At 31.8% G+C, this 20,253-nt stretch overlaps 1 protein-coding gene across 1 annotated transcript in view; it reads left to right on the top strand.

Moving 5' to 3' along the window:
• Nucleotides 1-20,253, top strand: part of LOC129963050 (leishmanolysin-like peptidase) — a 299,490-nt gene that overhangs the window by 269,523 nt on the left and 9,714 nt on the right. Inside the window, exons 6-14 of the mRNA XM_056077072.1 lie at nucleotides 1,858-2,033; nucleotides 2,237-2,342; nucleotides 3,969-4,063; nucleotides 6,228-6,345; nucleotides 10,737-10,844; nucleotides 12,956-13,032; nucleotides 13,157-13,267; nucleotides 14,501-14,633; nucleotides 16,544-16,633. Coding sequence (XP_055933047.1) covers nucleotides 1,858-2,033; nucleotides 2,237-2,342; nucleotides 3,969-4,063; nucleotides 6,228-6,345; nucleotides 10,737-10,844; nucleotides 12,956-13,032; nucleotides 13,157-13,267; nucleotides 14,501-14,633; nucleotides 16,544-16,633 — 1,014 coding nt within the window. The remainder of the gene's footprint in view (nucleotides 1-1,857; nucleotides 2,034-2,236; nucleotides 2,343-3,968; nucleotides 4,064-6,227; nucleotides 6,346-10,736; nucleotides 10,845-12,955; nucleotides 13,033-13,156; nucleotides 13,268-14,500; nucleotides 14,634-16,543; nucleotides 16,634-20,253) is intronic.

Here is a 20,253-nt window from a genome sequence, read left to right as displayed (position 1 = left end):
TATTTTTGATTGAAGCAAACGATTTTGAAACTTAGGAAGCCCGCTTGATAGAAGAAAACAATATAATGTTGAACGATATCAAAATATTCCGAATGTTTTATTATTCGGCGCCATTCCATCTGCGCTTTTTAATACGTCATTCTTCGCTTCGGCACTTTCTATAATCTAGCACTGGTCGAGTTTCCAACGTTTGTAATTTTTTTAAAGTAAATTCTAACATTTGCTGGGCTGGATCATTGAATTGGGTGATAAAGAATTAGATGTTTATCAGTAATTCTCAAAATATGGCTCTAGAATTGGGAAAAGTTATGCAAAACAACCCTATTACAGATGCATCCCTTGAAAAAGTTATCGACTGAAATAAAATCAGTAAAGTTGTGTTAATGTCCCCCCCCAAAAAAAAACGAATGACAAGCATATTATACAAAGTGCTGTGTAAGAAGCTTATCTATAAGAAGCCCAGTTTCAGGAGAGAAATCCGATGCAGAAGGCTTAGCAGATGAAGCTGAAAATCGTCGAAATACTTTTTTGATACATGAAATATGTTTATAAAAATTACCAAAACCTAGAAAGCTATAGCTTGAAAAATACAAAAATTGCTGTATGAACCGTAATTTTCTGTGAAGAAATCCGAGCAATGGATGGAGGCGACTTTTTAATACAATAACATTAATATATATTGTCATTGAGCAATTGTTTATTTATTTGTTTTAAATGTCATTATACTGCAATTTTTTTTTTTTTTTTTTTTTTTTTTGCAATCCTTTTGCAAACTAAGAGGGTCCTTTTTTTCACTTCTGATTGCAAAAAAAAAAAAAAAAAAAAAGATAAGAATAAAGAATATAATGAAATTTATTATCAAAAGTTATATACAAACATGGTTACTTATGACATGATCGTTATAAATATTCAATCATTTGTTGTATCAATGGAGCAAATTTCTGATCCCCTGTTCGAAGAACATTGCGGCTAGTGACATAAAATAGGCTTTAAAGTGATATATTAATCTGCAAATGCATTAAAATTTTTAAGAAAAAAATATGGTGCAGAAATGTCTAAACATTCTGAAATGGAGATTTCATTGTTTGGGATACCGATGTCCTCGGTTTCTTTCGAACCACTTAGCCAAATTGTTGATTAAGATTTGTTGTGGGAGATTTACGTCTCTGTCTCTCTTTATCGAGAATATAGTAGAGCCGACTGAATTTCTTGAATTGAAGAGTCTTCTAGGAGGCCAAAGCTTCTTGACTAATGAGGAACTTCGAAAGAAAGAACCATTTCCCATCAGTGATGGGAAACGTTCTTCGAAGAAGGGATCGAAAACCTGATCACCAATATGACAAATGCCTGAATCGTCATTGTGATTAAATCGAAAAATAACAATGTTTGGCCTTAACTTTCAATATTTAATTCATTCTCTTGTCTTGCTATTATTATTATTATGATACATCGGAGCCTCTCGCCCGTGAGCCTTTACTTTTATAACTCTTGTGACTAGACATCGAATGTTCTAGAAGAATATCGTATCTTCGCTCTTAGTCGACATATCGCAAAAAATGGCCCTCGCATATTGACTTTTTATAATCTGAACGAACACATTTATTCGTAAATATAAAATACTGTCGTTTCGTCTTTGGCACAATTTTAGATTTCCTTGTTGTAAAACCTGCCATTATGTACCATTTTCTACTAACTAGTTAGTAAACCTTATAACTTGAAATAGATGTGAAAAAAAGATTAGTATAGCTGAGAAAAGAGTTAAACTGTATTGGAAAATTTTTAATTTTAAAAACAATGTGGAAAAGAAGTTTCTGGATATTTTCAAAAATCCATGTTCTGACCTGTTTCGTCTTTCAGCCCTGTCGTGTATGTAGTGCCACCGGACACTTCTGTACAACTTCTGCTCCTAAAGGCGTTGGCATTCAAGATGCAGATTTTGTATTTTACGTGTCTGCCATGCAGACGGACCGATGTCACAAAGGTCAGACGGTCGCCTATGCCGCCCATTGTCAGCAAGAGGCGGCATTGGACAGGTAGAGCAATCATGGTTTATTAAATATATATATATATATATATATATATATATATATATATATATATATATATATATATATATATATATATATATATCAAATGAGATTTTTCTAATAAAATATATTTTCTTAATTTATGTTGACGAAATATAGGACAGTAGATTCATGTGTTAATTCTTATAGAAAATTGTTTATTATTACAGACCTATAGCTGGACATGCTAATTTGTGCCCAAATTCCATTTCAACTAAACCCCAAGATTTGGATACCTTGTTATCTACCGTTAAACACGAAATTTTGCATGCATTAGTAAGTATCTTACTTTCTTGCGCTTTATATTTTATTTTTAAGTCTTTTTTTTTATCGATGGATTGTCAGATATTGTAATTTAATCATTTTTGTTTCATTTTGAAATATATATTATATTATGACTAGAAAAACCTGATATCCAACCAGTGGGTGTACGGTCTAACGTGCTCATTAACGACAAAAACGCTTTATTCTACACGAAAGCATGAATTAATAATAGTAAAACCAAAATGAGACGTACATAAAGCAACACTTGCAATAAACAGCATCACATGAGTAGCAATTTGGTAATAAATAAAATTCTCAGAAAGAATTCTCAGGAAATCAATATTCCAAAGAGACTTCTCTCAACTACTCACTTGAGATCAATTGAAATGCAAACTACTCAATACTAACTGACTCTCGTTTGTCAGCCTCTGCTTTTATACCTTCAGTGATAGACCATCGAAGGTTCTAGAAGGATATCGTATTTCTGCTCCTAATCTATACTTCGCGAAACTTCTTAGATGTTTCAGAAACTTTCGTCTTTGCCGCCTAAGCCATGGGATGATTGACATGGCAGCCATTTAGTAACCATCTGAGATATTTGTAAAATTCTTCTCTACTTAGAATTAACTGCGCTTGGAAGAAATATTACAAATTCGTAATAATATTTTTTTATTTTAAATAAAATTTTAATTTTTTCGAAAAAGATAATGTTTTACATATTTTTAAAATGGAAACTTTTGCACGATTCTCAAGTGGGCAATATACTTCTTTAAATTTTGTATCTTTTATTGTATAATATTTATAAGATGAATCGACATCTTTATAGAGGAAAACATTGTAAATTCGAGTGTTAACATTGAAGAAAAAGAATTAATTTTATGACATTTTTGTTTGAATTTTCGAATTTATCTTAAATCTTTTGAATTTATCACTATTTTTTTGCTTTGCGACTGTATTTGTTCATCAGAAAATCATTTTCCAGACGTTTATAAGATGTCTTGCGGGTTCATGTCGTTTTCATCATTCGACCATTGTGCAAAACGGAATGTTAACTAACTTAATTAAACCTGTGAAAATCCGAAAACTAATTTTTTAATAAAGTTTTTTTTCTTTTTAAATATTGTTCAAAAAATTGTATCTCTCATAAATAATATTACATCATAAAATGTCTTGCATTTTAAACAAACACGAATTTAAAAAATTATTTTAAAAATAAGCCCGCTGAAATGGATGATTTATTACGCTTCAATTTCTCCTTAGGACTTTCGAAATTCTCAAGTTTTCTTTTCTTTTCATCCTAAATAAACTATTTTCTTTTATGTGATATACCTTAGTAAACACTTATTTCTATTTTTACAAATTTCTACAAATATGTTAATTACCTGTCGTTCAGTGACATGTTTGGGTTCAAAATATTAATTAATGGCTGATAACTCGATAATTTTAAGCGCTGTTTTTTGTTGGGGTGGTCTACGCTTTTAGAATGTTCTTGCTGATGGATGTTTCTTTTTAATCATGTATCGATCACGTTTTTTGTAATGACATGGCTGCAAAATGCTTTATCATGTTCTATAAATTTCATAATTATCTTTTCCTTTATATTGATGAATAATGCTGCTAAAATGTCTTTTTTTCCAGGGTTTTTCAGTTAGTTTGTACGCATATTTTCGTGACAAGAGTGGGTATCCGCTGACCCCTAGAGGAAGGAATGGGAAGCCAATGGTGAACAAAGTGTAAGGAATCTAATCTTTGAAAAGTATCTTTCTTACTATTAATATTACGAATGAATGTGATTATGTGATTCTTTCTCGTATGCGTAGTATAGAGAAAGTATATTAATCGTCAAAAAATTCCAATAAAAAAACTAATCGTCAAAAATCGACAAAAAAAAAAGGGGGGGGGGATTTTGGCAAATTTTCACGTTATTATTATTATCCCTCAGTTTGAAAAACGTCCGTCTGTCTGTGACAGAGATACTCAAAAGCGCTTTGATCTAGACAGATTAAATTGAGTATATGGTCATTACACCAAATTTGTAGATTTCTATAATATTTTGAGCAAAATCCTTTCAGAGTTAGTTAAGTTTAGTTTAGTTTAGTTTTATTAACGTCCCGTTTAAAGCAACATTAGGGCTATTTTGTAACAGACCTCGTAATTTTGAACCGCGCTCAGATGACGAAGACGCCACCTGAACTGGCACCCCCCTCTCCACACCACACCAACGGGAGGACGTTTGGTCCTGACAGATTTATCGTGCAACAGACCCCTTTACACGGCAGTTCTTCGGTGGAATGGGGTCTAGAACCTGAAACCTTACGGCTCACAAGCCGAGACCTTACCACCAGCCACCACGGCCCAAATCCTTTCAGAGGAAGTCTCTGTCCAGCTGTTCGAATGTAAGGTAACGCGATTACTCAACTAAGAGAGCTAAAAGATAGACAACTAAGAGAGATAAAATTAGGTGAGCATATTTAATATCTATAGTATAGGCACTTATCAAGTTTTAATCCAAATCTAATGAGAGGTTGACCATCTATTGGTCTTTAATTTTAAGAATGTGTAAACGCTATTACTGAAAAATGAAATGTTGATATAGAATTTTGTAACTACAAGTGTTGTTTTGTGTCGAATTATTTCAAGCGGTTGGAAAAACCGCGTCCAAAAAACAAATTCGATTTTTGGATACTGTTAATCGCTTGTCAATATTTATTCGCCGAAAAACTCATCAAGGATGGCACGACAAATTCAGTAAAAATTCTAAATTCACGTCAAAAAATATTTTGTAACTATTCTTAACCTGCAAGGCTTCTTTGGTATAACACTTTCATTATGGAATATGCGAGAAAGTTTTGAGGTGACCACTCCCGCTGGGTTTTTTTTCTTTAAACTCTCGCATTATTTGAGCTTACAGTAATGTTAAACTTACTTGTTAATGTTAAACTTTCTGTAATTATAGTGACAAAATCGTTTCTTGGGCTGAAATATTCGTTAATAGAATTTGATTACATTCAAATTATTTTTTAAATGTGTTCAGAGTTTTAACTTGAGAGTTTGAATCCAATATTTATTTATTAAAATAGTCGGAGAGTATCTATAAATAAATAAAATGATTAAAAACTGTTTTTTTATTTTTTATATCTCTACTTATATATATATATATATATATATATATATATATATATATATATATATATATATTAAAACAGTAAAAATTTTCTTAACGAAGTCAAAATTAAGTCATTTCCCTTTCACAGTGGAGACAAAAAATGGAGACTTGGGGACGAATGAATACATACAGTCATTTTCTACAATTTGATTTTTGGTCCTCATGAGATTAACTGTCTACATACAAACTACACTTCTACACACACACACACACCAATTCAAATTATTTTCACACCATGAAGAAAAAAAGTCGAAATTCCACGCAGAACAAATCATACTAAAAATGCAACAGTAAAAATGTCTGAATCATTTTTAAAAATCATACCAATCAATGTGCCAAAGAGATTTTCAACGACCGTTATTATTTTTCTTTTCGATTTTTTTTTTTTAATTTAATTTATTCAAAATTCTAAAATGGATAAAGAAGGTGTGGGCAGCTTCGAAATCTGCAATACAAGTTTTCGAGAAACCAAAATGGCCACCAAATATTGTTTCCAAATAGGCCCCGTAAAATCCTATCTGTATACTGTCCCAAACAGTATCTAAATATGTACACTTCAATATAGAAATTTTAAATAACTGTAATCTGTTGCACAATTGACAGTTTTTTTAGTAATATATTTTTATGGGGGGAGATGGCTGGAAACGACCCTCTTTTGATTCTGCTTGTACAATCGCGTCTGTTTTTTAATAACCGTTAGGGATTTTAATCTTTTTTTTTTTCGGCCTTAGGATTCAAGCCCACCAGTGGAGCGATCGAGTGATTCGAGAAGTCGAGAGGAGAGACTGGAAAGTGAGGGGAAATGTGACGAGGAAGACAGTTAAGATTGTTGTAACACCCCGTGTGCAGGTATGCTATTGTTTTCGTTTCTTTTTTCGGCGATATTTTTTTAACCTATGTGCTCCATTTTTCTCAAAAACATGTATGACAGATCTTTTATCATTAATTGAAGCTATTTTTCTGTTAAACAAAATAAACGTGCTCGTAGGATTCCCTCCCCCCTCCAATCCTTGAATAGTAAATATTGTTGCGAAAATCATCTGGTGAATATATGTGAAAAAAATCTGATCCATTGCTTCATTCCACAAGGAATCCCACAGTACAGGTAGCAAAAGCACAGCCGAGATGTACACAAGCATAACTTGTAGAAATCAACAACATACACTCAAATAGCAACAGCCCAATAGTCGCTCCGCGCACTACTTCGCAATGTATTAACACTTCTAAAAGAAAATTTCTTTGCTGATTCATTTCAACACCTCGCATTTATACATTTTTCTATCAAAGCATGGAGTTTTCCTGAAGAATCTCTGAGTCTTGGTTCCTACTACCGGTTGTCTGTACATTAGTGTTACAAATTCCTAACAGGGAAAGATTAAACTTAGAAGACTGGAGATCACAGAACAATACACTTTTAAGACTCGATAGAAGATATTGCTCGTGCATGGGATTCCCCGGCGTTGCCTAAAAGATTCTTCATTTCAGCATTCCATAGTAAAATTCAGGGATCATAGCCAATAATGTTACAGCTATCCTTAGTGAACACAACATGATCATTAACCAATAATCTAATAATTAGATCTGCAGACTCAAATGCATTACTTTCACTGGTCAATTTAAAATGCATCATATACTTTGGGACGACACTAAAACTGTTGTATGGAAAGATTCATTCCAGACAAACTTTCTCCGACCAAAAAAGAATGAGAACTTGAAAGAGAATGTTTTCTTTTAGTTATAAAAATAATGAAGTCCTGATGACGTCATTGATTGAAACTCCTATATTCATATGTGGGAAAGGGAAAAGGTTTTTTTCGACAAATGAACTATGCATATTCAATCTAAATTTCAGGTCTGCTGACGTTACGTGTGATACGTCATTGATAATAATCACTGACTTAGACAGTTGATTGATTATAGTTGCAGACGTCCTTTAACGTGGACAGCTGTAAGGTCATTGATTATGATCATTGAATATTGCTATGGTGTATTGAAATTAAGATACTCTTAAGAATTCTTAGGCGATTCTTCATTTTTGTTGCCAAATTCAGCGCCAGGGGTGGGCCATTGACTTCGCTTCCATTAAAAAATATCTGTAAATCTGTTTTCCTTACTGTGAGATTACTTGTGCAGGGGAAAAAATGTTACAGATTCTAAAAGTAATTAAATGGAACATGCATTTGAGCATAATTGTAGATGTTTTATATATTTTAATATATATATATATATTTGTTTAATAGAAATGTTTCGTTAAATCTTTTTTTAAAGCATGTTTGTTTGTTTTTTAAATTTAAATAGGTTTACATATGACTTTAGAATTTTGACAAAACATGCGAATTTGTAAGTATAGGGAATTTCGGCTTAAGGAGCATAATTCGCTTCCAAATTTTACTCGTAATAAGCGGAATTACTTTTTTTTTTCTTCATACGAATCCATGTAAAATAGAGCAATAAGTACCATACATTAAAAAAAAAACCTCAATTAAATTTATAATAATGTAATTTCTTATTTATAATGCATGCTTCTTTACAAGAATGTTTTTTTAATCATTTGTCTTTGATAGTGCTTCTGTATTTGTCAAAAACAGCGTTTTTGTTGATGACTTAGTAGCGGGCAAAGCTACTGCATTATTAGGGCGATGCTTCTCAACTTACGATGCAATAATTCCCCACGCTTTCAGTATCTCCCTTATTTCATTGAAAGGTGTTGCTCTGTTGAGTCTATTATTTCCTCCTCTCCTTACCAAAGCTTTTGCTGCGACACAGAATGCAGCTTCCATTAGCATTTCGGTCATTCTGGATATGTTCTTCGATCAGCACATCGATGTCGTTGCTATGCTCCCATAATCTTGGCCAGAGACAGCATCTCGTCGATTAAAAGACTCTACAGGCACTTGTTTTAACCTCTCGGAGTCGCGTTCGTCAACGCTATCCGGTAAAAACTTTTCTATGCAAATATAAGAATTCTCTTCAAATGAGTGCTCAGCATAGACTGGGACAAGCCAAACCAGCTTCTGATATCACGGTATCTTCTCGCCACCCATTCTGCGAAACATCGCTTGTTAAGCGAGTCATTTACATTTTGTTTGCTCGTTATAAGATGTGCTCTTTAAGCAATGTATGGCTGTATTTATTAGTACGGAGCGCAGACGTTTTTTCTTTGCCTGGGAGTGTCTGCTTCCTTTACGCCGTCTGGGCCAAAGCGAATGCTTTTTTATTAATTTTGTTAAAATTTCTGATATGATAAGGGAAAAAGATATCAGATGTTGGTAGTAGAGGCTTGCCTTTGGAATCCGATGAGACGCGATTTCGAGATGCGATTCCACTATAGATTTTCTAAGTACAAGAATTTGTAGTTCATTGTAAACTTAAAGAACAAATATTTTTCAACTGGTATATACTGAGAAAATGTCTGTCTTCATAGTTCTCTGATAAAGGGCAAACGACGATATCTTTCCCAAAATATCTCACTTATAAATTTAATTAAATTAAAATCCCCCTATCTTATTTCCAAAACTCAGGTGCAACATTTCCCCTTCGTCCGAAAACACATTTCATTTAGGATCAGCTATAAATTAACATTGTCCTATATTCATCTTGTTGAAAAAAATGTATGAATGGGTGCTTTAATCGGTTTTCAGTTAACGAATGCTGATAAAATGTTACTTTTCCTTTTAATATTTACCGGTAAGAAAATACTGAAACTTATGAAAAGAATTCCGAAAGTTTTCAATGGCAGATTTTAATGGAATGAGTTGTGTTTAGGGGCAGGATGCCATTTTTCAAAAAAAAAAAAAAAGTAGTGGGCAGAGCTAATAGAGACGAATTTCTGCTTTTGATAGAATGACAATAGTCAATCAAAGTGACTCCTCTTTATTCGGCTGACTATATCGGTTTTGTTATTGCTGTTTACTTTTAAAGTTAGCTAATGTGGAAAAAAAATCTTGATAGATTGTAATTGCAGACGGAGGATATAAACAAAACCTAAATTTGAGGAAGAAAAATTGCTTTCTCAAATCGTACCTCACAAACTCTTTAAAGTGCTTTAAAAAATATATATATTTTGAAAAACAGATGCGCATAACTGTATCCAATATATGAAAAACTTAATATTGTTACAAGATTTTCTTCTACAAATACCGTCAATCAATCGTAATAACGCAGCGCATTTAATCGCTAGTTCAGCAGCTTGCTTGCTGTCTAATCCTCTCAAAATCTGTTACTTGTCGGGACTCCGACTCCTCTCATATACCACTTCACTGCAGCTTCAGAGTGCCTGTCTTTTATAATTCCGGGAGGCGGGGCTAGAATCTTCCAGATCAATCGAGGCGTATCTGGGTGTATCTCGGTTCTTAGTGGATGGATCGTGAAAGTTCTCGAACTTTCCACCATTATCCATTTTGTCGCCAAACGATCGCCAAGTTAGTTGCCAAGCTCTGAGTTCATTGACGCGGCACCCGCTCAGCACGCACAGAACAGATTACAACGTTTTTTCCCACGATGACACTATTCGTGCCGGGTAGCAAAATTACAGATTTGTAACAATATTCTTATATCAAATCGCAAATATTTCCATTTAGATTGTTGGCGTTCGTGTAATACTGTTATAAATATTCGTCTTTTCATAAATTTTCCGATTTATTTATGAATTTTTCCGAGCTTGTGTACTATTTTTCGGTACCAATAACAAAAATTTAGCATGTAATTTTGCTTGGTGAAAATGTTATCTTTGCCATATAGCTACCGTTGTCTTGCTCGCTAGTTTCTAAACTTTTAAATATTGCTGCCCACTTTTTAGAAAACTAACCTAGAGAGATCCACTTTATCCTCAGTGAATTTGTTCAGAGACAAATAACCCCTCCCCCACCCTTTTTTGCTAAAGAGATCTCATGGGCTAAAAAGGAGATTTGGGGGGGAGGAAGATTTATTATTGAATATAATTTTACAAATACAATTCCAGTATAGCTTGATGATGATACTAAACTTATATCACATTTCTGCAAATAGTGAAAAAATACATATACACTCAAGATCTTGTCAGACCCCCTAAAAATTTACTCACTGTCCCACCAGTGGTCCACGACCCGCAGTTTGGGATACCCTGGTCAAGCGGCGCAACTTCGCTTCTGACTCTAAAAATATTTATAACGACTTTAGAGATTAAAAAGTTTCGGATCAGGGATTATCTTTACTACTTCATTTTTGCAAATATTTTCTAATGTGTGCTTTATTTGTCCCAGGAGGAAATCCGCAGGCATTTCAACTGCGCCTACCTGGAGGGCGCCGAACTCGAGGATCAAGGAGAGGACGGCACAGTCCTCACCCACTGGGAAAAAAGACTCTTCGAGGTGACTCTTACTTTCAGTGCTTAAGCCAGAAGTGTTTTAAGAAAATGCATCTTCTTGATGTAACTAAAGGATGTCCCAAAATGAACGCAAGACTGAATTGGCCACCATTCGTGCAGTAAAGTGTTGGCAACTCTATTAAAAAAAAACTATTTAACAGCTGATAGTTTAGTGTAGTAAAAATGGAGTGTTACGCAATAGAACAACATGTTAACGTAAGATTTGAATTAAATAAAATATACACACACAATTCCCCCCCCCCTTTAAATTGTTATATTTTTATAGGTAAACAGTATAGGGTTATGTATGGAACGTACACAGTATAGGGTTCTGTGCCCACAGTGCACAGTATAGGGTTATGGATGGAATAACATATACGACAAATGCCCTCCACGGCTTTATTGGCACATACGCACTCTTTTGTCGAAATTTTGCATAAATGTGGCTGAATTATTTGATGCATTTTTGAATTTCCTCCTTTAATGTAGCGGACTTGTTGGCATAGATCTTTCACTGACCCCATAAAAAGAAATCCAATAGTGTTAAATTGCGCGATCTAGGGGACCCATTCTGAAATTGACTTTCATTATTTTCGAAATATTGTTGAATAATGAAAACGCATTGTTCTATCGTGTAATGCTCTATTTTTACTAACCCCAAACTATCAGCTGTCAGATAGTTTTTTTTAATAGGGTTGCTAACATTTTGCAGCACATTCAAATCTTGCTTTAATTTTGGGACACCCTTTACTTTCAATATTTAATTAAAGTGGCCATAAAAACATTTTTCAAATTCAAATAACTGTTTCATAATATTATATAAATTACTAGCCGCCTTTGGCGACCAGCCGGTTCGTCAATCTTAATGTTCGTTAAAATTTTAATAATTAAATATTTTATGCAATTCCTACTTTAATAGCTTCTTCTTCAAAATATTTTAAAACTTCAAATTTTGATTGTCATATAATTCATTCATAATATTATAAAGGCCTTCAGTTATAACGTAATATGTATCTCTCTAATTTTCTGTTAGCACCCGTAGAATTTATGCTTTAAATTAAAGTGGAAAGAATTAATTTTCAATTAATATAATAATATTTTTTACTGAAACAAAGCATTTTTTTAATAATTTGATTACTGAAAATAGAGTCACTCAGCGTTTAAACTGTATGGGCACTAAAGAATATCTTTTTTAATTGTAAATCTCAAGAATTTGTCAACAAAATTTTCTTAGATTCATCATGAACAGATCGATTAATTACCAATGTTTAATTTTAAATGCATCAAACACTAAGAAAATAAAACGAATCGTTTAAAATAAACGGTTGAAAACAGGTTTTAAAAAAAACTACTTAAAAAAAGATGTACTTAAAACTATAAGCATATACAAAAAATATATAACTAACATAAATACATTTTAATTACAAAAGCATACAACGAACCTTAAAATAATTTAAATCCAGTCCGCATCTGTTGATAATAATTTTCAACACAATGCGGAATTCAGAACACAATGCGCATGCGTGAATTTTCAACGCCAGTTACGTAACGCAAATACGTGATTTTTTCTACGCCTGTTGGGGGTAACGTTATGCGGATTAGAAATTTTTAATTTCCTTTATTCTGTTTTATTTTAATTCAAAAGTACTTCAGAATGACTCTGAAAGATCGATTAATTAACAATGTTTAATTTTAAATGCATCAAACATTAAGAAAATAAACAGAATCGTTTGAAATAATCCACCGAAAAATATTAACCCTAGCCTCATTACTGTTGGGGGAAAAAAACTGAAGCCTTACTTATTTGGCGGTGGGGAAAATGGAAGATTTTTTTGGCGGGAAAGTTAGTTTTTAATTAATAATTAAAATTCTAATTAAAAATTCGAAAAAAGGAACCCCAGGTGCACATTCCCAACCTCCAAGGTATATATGTACCAAATTTGGTAACTGTAGGTCAAACGGTCTGGCCTGTAGAGCGCCAACACACACACACACACACATTGAGCTTTATTATAAGTATAGATTAGTATCAAGATTATTCAAAATATGAATATTGTTTAAAGTGATTCTTTTTGTGTTCATGAAAATGCATTTCAAAATTATTTTGAATTTCAGAATGAAGCGATGACGGGTACACATACACAAAATCCAGTATATTCCAGGATAACGCTGGCTCTCATGGAAGATACAGGGTAAAAAAAAATAAAGAAAAAATTCATGGTTTCTTTGTGTAGATTATATAATTTTGAATACATTCTGCATAGATTTGAAAGTCTTATTTTTTGTATTTTGAAATTTGTCTCTGTGATATTTCAGATGGTATATGCCAAACTATGCAATGGCGCAAGAATTGAAATGGGGTAAAAACTTGGGTTGTGATTTTGCGTTCAAAAGTTGTAAAGATTGGATAGACACTAGAAGAGCTCGGTTTGTATTGCCAATTTTTCTATTTTAATTATTATTGTTATTTTACATATTTTTGCTAATGCTTTAACATTTTTATATGTACTAAAGCATTGCTTGTACGTTTCTTACTTGCTCATCCTTTTATCAAGTTTCAGTTTATTCGCGATCTTTTTAATAGTTCGTTTGCATGAAACAAGGTTCGTCGTTAAAGAAGACTGAAAACTTTATAAAAGAGATCATTTTTGGCGAGTGTGTGAACTGAAATACCGATATCACGACTCTGAAATTATTCAAAATTGTCTAAACTCTAGTGAAAAAACATCCAAGCATTGTATTTAATATTCCCATACAATCAGACGCCGATGAAATATATATATTTTTTTAATGTATCATCTCCCTGCATGCACTTGCAATCAGAAATATATAACCTGTTCTACAAAAGTTTTAACTTTTATTTATAGTTCTTTTTTTTTTAATTTAAAAAAATATTTTCTGTATTTTAGTACAGTAATAAATGTGCACTTTTCAAAAGTAATTTTATTTTTTAATTATAAATGGTTTCTTGATTATTGTTGCATAAAAAATATCCGGGAGGTATTATTGACTGAAGTTAGATAATAAAAAACAATACTTTATATTAGGAATATTCCAGAAAATATAAATAACAAAATATGCAGAAAGAATAGCTCTTGTAAATACTAACAACATAAGCAGACATCAAATCGTTAAAAAGAAAACAGTAATAGAGTTCAGCTTAAAACGATTAAAGAGCTTGTTATTTGATCAAAGCTCCAACAGTGAGAATTAGTTCGTATGATCATCTCGCCTTATTTAGTCTCCCAATTAGGCACGAAGCCATGTGGAATTTTTTAGAAGAATCTCCAGATCTCAATTTATAATAAGGAGATAAGACCATAGTTCTTGTATATTCCAGAAACTTCATTTTCTTAGCGGAGCTTTTGGTTATTGTACTCATATCTATTCAGCATCCATTAAGAATATCTGCATTTCTCTTTTCTTAATGATAAGCCTAAGATTGTAGGGAAATAATGTTATACTATTTTTTTTATATATGTACTTATAAGTCATTTTATTTATTTGTTTTGTATGCATTCAGGTTTATTTTTCCGTAACTGTGAAAATTTTGACTTTTTAGTGCAAATCCATAAATTTAGGAGTTAAAAGTTTCAGTTTTAATTAAAGTTTTAGAATTTTTATTGTTTAATATTCTTTACATGATTGTATGTGTTTCAGGGGTGAGAGCATTCATCCATACTGTGATAAAGTGAAGAAGGATCCTCTCGAGACTGAGTGCACCGACAGTAGAGATTCCGTTGCTTTGTGTAATTTAGTGGAATATCCACAAGAACTACCCCGTATTTTTCAAGTAAATGCTGATTTTCATTTAACATAAGAAACTTGTTATTGTATTTATGTTGAATGTAAATAGATTTTCTGAAATATGTTTAAAATTTTTATGATTTGATAATTTTTTAGACTCAACAACTCAACATGGTTAGAGAGCTTGCCCTTAAATCAGAACTCCAAAAGTGAATTATTTTTTTATGTGACCACCTCTCCTTGTGTAGTTTCCTGACTAGGCACGAAGATAAATGGAATTTTTTTTTTTAAAGAATGTTCAGATTTCGATTCGTAATGAGGAGATAAGGCCATAGTTCTTGCATTTTCCAGAACATACATTTTTTTTTCCCGCCAAGCTCTGATTTATTGTTCTTATGTATACTAAGCATGCGTTTTCTGCTATATGACATAAATTAAATAAAGATAAGATGTTTGAGTAATTTCTATACACAGTAATTATGATATGTTTGTAAGATCTCATTATAGTTTGATTTTTTTTAAATTAGCCAATAAACCATTACATTATGATAATTTCAACTTACAGAAACCAACACATCAAAACTATAACTTTTGTAGGCTTGATACATTTTCTACTCTTTTACAATGCAAATTTCTTTTCCATCAGAAAAACATCATTGTGTCAGCAAAGTTGGAAAATTAAAAACCAAGTCAAACTCTAGTTACTAGTAATTAAAATAAATTTGGTCAACTCTAAGGAAATATTTAGGGCATAAGTAATTTTTTTTAGCAAACTGGTGTTAAGGAATCAAATAGAAGAAAAGCATACGACAATTTGACAGAGAAAATATTTTTTATTTGACCCAATAATTTTAAAATGCTTGATATTTAAAGTCTTTCTCCAATTCCATAAAATTATTGTGAAAAAGTATTATAATTTGGTATATTGTAAAGTTGGTTATGAAATTTTTAATAAAACCACCTACATCAGTAAACTTCAATATGAGCACCTTTGGTAGCTCAATATTTGACAAGGTGGTAATGCGATCCTCACCAAGTATTCCCTATCTTTTCAATAGTCACTCTAGATAAGCATCTGTGATCCTAATTTTGAATGTATAAATAACTTCAAATAGAGTTACAAACACTTTGTCCTTTAGGTTCATTTATTCAAAACTTAGATTAAATTGTAATGACCTATTTTAATTTATAAACCAAGAAAACATATTGGACTTTTCCCTTTATTGATGCCATTGTGATAATAATTGAAAAAACGATTATTCCTTAGTAAAAATTTTACAGTATTAAATTGAACAAATCTTTTGTTATATTTTTTTATAATCCTAGAGAAATTTTATGACCACCCTGTATAAATCCAATTCACAAAACAGAATAATCTTATTATAGATTGTCTTTTCTGCTAATAAAGTATTCACCGTTAGAATAATACCACTAGAATGTTATGAAAATTATATCTCCTCCCACTAACAGAAGATTCTGTTTCATAATGCTATTTTACATTCTAAATACATACAATATCATAAAAATATCATAATATTATTATTGAGATATTTTTTTAAGATCTAACGGATAGCAATACTAAAAGAACACTACAATTTATTCTGATTCTAATGTTCTGATATTAAGCATTTCAGAATACTTTGTGGCATGAATGTCTGAAAAAAAAATTCCATTTTACAGGCAGAAAACAGTCATACAGATTATTAGGTTGACGACCATCTTTATTATTACAGAATGACCACAATATTATTAAGGCATCTTCACAATATTGTTTGCATTCAGAATACTGAACATCATCATAAAGATATTGTAGAGCATCTATTTGTCCCCTTCAGCAATATATTCTTGATAGAATATTTAAAATGGATAATATAATAATACTAAAGATTTATTTCAGTGCTGTTGGATTATAGGGTTTTTTTTTATGAAGGCATTTATTTATTGCTTTCATTTCAGAATTTTGATTACATTCCTGGTGTTCCAAGTCAAGAGATTGGGAGATATGGAGGTTCCGTTAGCCTTGCAGATTACTGCCCTTATATTCAGGTTAGTTGCTTTATTTCACTTATTAATTATACATATTATATGCAATATTACTACATTAAATATAAATAAAATTGACTGCATATACAATCTTATTTGTTTCAAATGCAAGGAAAGTATATTTTTGCAATATTTATATTCTTTTTCTAATGAAACTAAAGCAAAATAATTTTGGGATTTCAAGGAAATATTTTGTTAATTACAGTGGTGGCCTAAACGGTGGACCCTTTTGAAAATCGTTATGTTTTCTAACTTTGTATGCTTATAGAAAATGTTACATTTCACAAAATGCAAACTCTTATATATCATTTTAAAGATAATTTAATGCTGATTTCAATACAAAAAGCAAAATTCAAATTTTTTCAATACAAAAAAAGTTATTTGTACTTTAATCTGAATAACAAACACAGTGATTATAATTTCTAACTTTCCTGACAAATCACTGTTCTTATTCTGGGAACCAATAAAATGTTAATTACTGCCAGAAGATGACATCATGTTTAAAGTTGAAACAGGTCATTATTGTGCTTTTTTCTATAGAAGGAAGACTGTTTTTTTATGTAATCAAATCACAAGTAATAAATTTTATCAACCTTTTAATATATATTTGAAATTTTTGTAAATATTTATAATATTTTGTCATGAAGCAATGCCATCAAATAAAAGAATAGATTGGACACTTAAAAAAAGAACTAAGAGTATTGTGGTACATGAATATGATCTTTCCAATACTGAAATTGCAAAACAGGTGGGGGGTTCAGTAACTACATATGGCGTCCGAAAGTTTTGTTTACTATACCAGGAGACAAATTCAATAAAAAACAAAGCAGGAAATGGCTGAAAAAGGTACATCACATCTGTTCATGACAGATAAAAAAAAAGACTATGTCTCCATGATCGAAGAATGTCATCAACGGCCACCAGAAATGAATTGAATGATGCTGGGCATTTATGTCAGTTCAAGAACAATCAGGAGAAGATTATTAGATGTTGGACTAAGAGGTAGAATTCAACGAAAAAATTTACAGCAATGTATAAAAAGATTACAGTGGGCAAAAGAACACATTAATTGGCAGATGATCAGTGGTTACGAGTTATGTGGAGTGATGAAATAAAGATATTGTTATTTGGTAGCGATGACAAAAATAGGTAAGACATAGAATAGGCGAAGAGCTACATACTGACTGTATTCAGGCAACTATGAAGAACTCAGTTAGTGTTATGATTTGGTCCTGCATGTCAGCAGACGGTACTGGTCTCTTTCAAGTTATCGACGGGACATTAAATGCAAGAAAATACATTGACACTATTCTAGAGCCAAAACTTACACTTTCCATCAGTGATCTCTTTCCCAACAATGCACCATTTATTTTTCAGCAGGCTGCAGCTTCTTGCCATACAGCAAAAATATAGAAAGTATGATCTAGTACAAAGAGCATTGAATTGTTATCATGGCCAGGAAACAGTCCTAAACTCAAAATTATTGAGAACTTATGACACCGTTTGAAAACTCTTATACATATGAAGCGTTCATCAAATAAAAGGGGATTAATTAAATCTATAATTGTTTCCTGGCATCAAGCAAAAACAAAAGAAGAGCTTGAAACTGTCGTCAGCTCAATAAAACATCAGTGTGAAGCTGTAATAAAAATAAATACTAGCTTGCTAAGCACTGGTAACTCACTGCAGTCATCAGCATCTAACGTATCTCGATAATTATTGCCTCTCAACTTTTTTTATATTCCAAATATTTGAATTTTACTTTTTGTATTGAAATCAGCATTAAATTCCCTTTAAAATGATATGCAAGTGTTCCCGTTTTGTGAAATGTAACATTTTCTATAAGCATACAAAGTTAGAAAACATTAAAATTTTCAAAGGTGTCCACAATTTTGGCCACCACTGTACATTATATTATGAAATGCTTATTCATTTGATCTATTTTTCTTTTAATATCTTTTTTTAAAAAGTAGCAGTGTAATTAATATCAGAAAATGAATAGAGAGGTTAATTATTAGTTTTTATGAGTTTTTAGCAATGTGGAAGCCATTAAAAAGTAACAAAACATGGTGAACAATTTATATCACTTTTTTCTGATAGTGTACTGACTCGTCATGAAACTGTACCCCGTTGTTACAGTTTCGTCCCCATTAGGAATAGAGAGTATAGCTTGATAATAATGCTTGCAAATCCAGTTTCCCCAATCATTTTTACTAATCATAATTATTAGTTTTTATGAGTTTTTAGCAATGTGTAAGCCATTAAATATTAACAAAACATGGTGAACAACTTATATCACTTTTTTCTGATAGTGTACTGACTCGTCATGAAACTGTACCCAGTTGTTACAGTTTCATCCCCATTAGGAATAGAGAGTATAGCTTGATAATAATGCTTGCAAATCCAGTTTTCCCAATCATTTTTACTAATCATAATTATTAGTTTTTATGAGTTTTTAGCAATGTGGAAGCCATTAAATATTAACAAAACATGGTGAACAACTTATATCAATTTTTTCTGATAGTGTACTGACTCGTCATGAAACTGTACCCAGTTGTTACAGTTTCATCCCCATTAGGAATAGAGAGTATAGCTTGATAATAATGCTTGCAAATCCAGTTTTCCCAATCATTTTTACTAATCATAATTATTAGTTTTTATGAGTTTTTAGCAATGTGTAAGCCATTAAATATTAACAAAACATGGTGAACAACTTTTTTCTGATAGTGTACTGACTCGTCATGAAACTGTACCCAGTTGTTACAGTTTCATCCCCATTAGGAATAGAGAGTATAGCTTGATAATAATGCTTGCAAATCCAGTTTTCCCAATCATTTTTACTAATCATAATTATTAGTTTTTATGAGTTTTTAGCAATGTGGAAGCCATTAAATATTAACAAAACATGGTGAACAACTTATATCACTTTTTTCTGATAGTGTACTGACTCGTCATGAAACTGTACCCAGTTGTTACAGTTTCATCTCCATTAGGAATAGAGAGTATAGCTTGATAATATTGCTTGCAAATCCAGTTTTCCCAATCATTTTTACTAATCATAATTATTAGTTTTTATGAGTTTTTAGCAATGTGTAAGCCATTAAATATTAACAAAACATGGTGAACAATTTATATCACTTTTTTCTGATAGTGTACTGACTCGTCATGAAACTGTACCCCGTTGTTACAGTTTCGTCCCCATTAGGAATAGAGAGTATAGCTTGATAATAATGCTTGTAAATCCAGTTTCCCCAATCATTTTTACTAATCATAATTATTAGTTTTTATGAGTTTTTAGCAATGTGGAAGCCATTAAAAAGTAACAAAACATGGTGAACAACTTATATCACTTTTTTCTGATAGTGTACTGACTCGTCATGAAACTGTACCCAGTTGTTACAGTTTCATCCCCATTAGGAATAGAGAGTATAGCTTGATAATAATGCTTGCAAATCCAGTTTTCCCAATCATTTTTACTAATCATAATTATTAGTTTTTATGAGTTTTTAGCAATGTGGAAGCCATTAAAAAGTAACAAAACATGGTGAACAACTTATATCACTTTTTTCTGATAGTGTACTGACTCGTCATGAAACTGTACCCAGTTGTTACAGTTTCATCCC

The sequence above is a fragment of the Argiope bruennichi genome, chromosome 3 (assembly GCF_947563725.1).
Source record: "Argiope bruennichi chromosome 3, qqArgBrue1.1, whole genome shotgun sequence".
NCBI lineage: Eukaryota > Metazoa > Arthropoda > Arachnida > Araneae > Araneidae > Argiope > Argiope bruennichi.
This window is presented reverse-complemented; position numbering and strand designations above follow the sequence as displayed.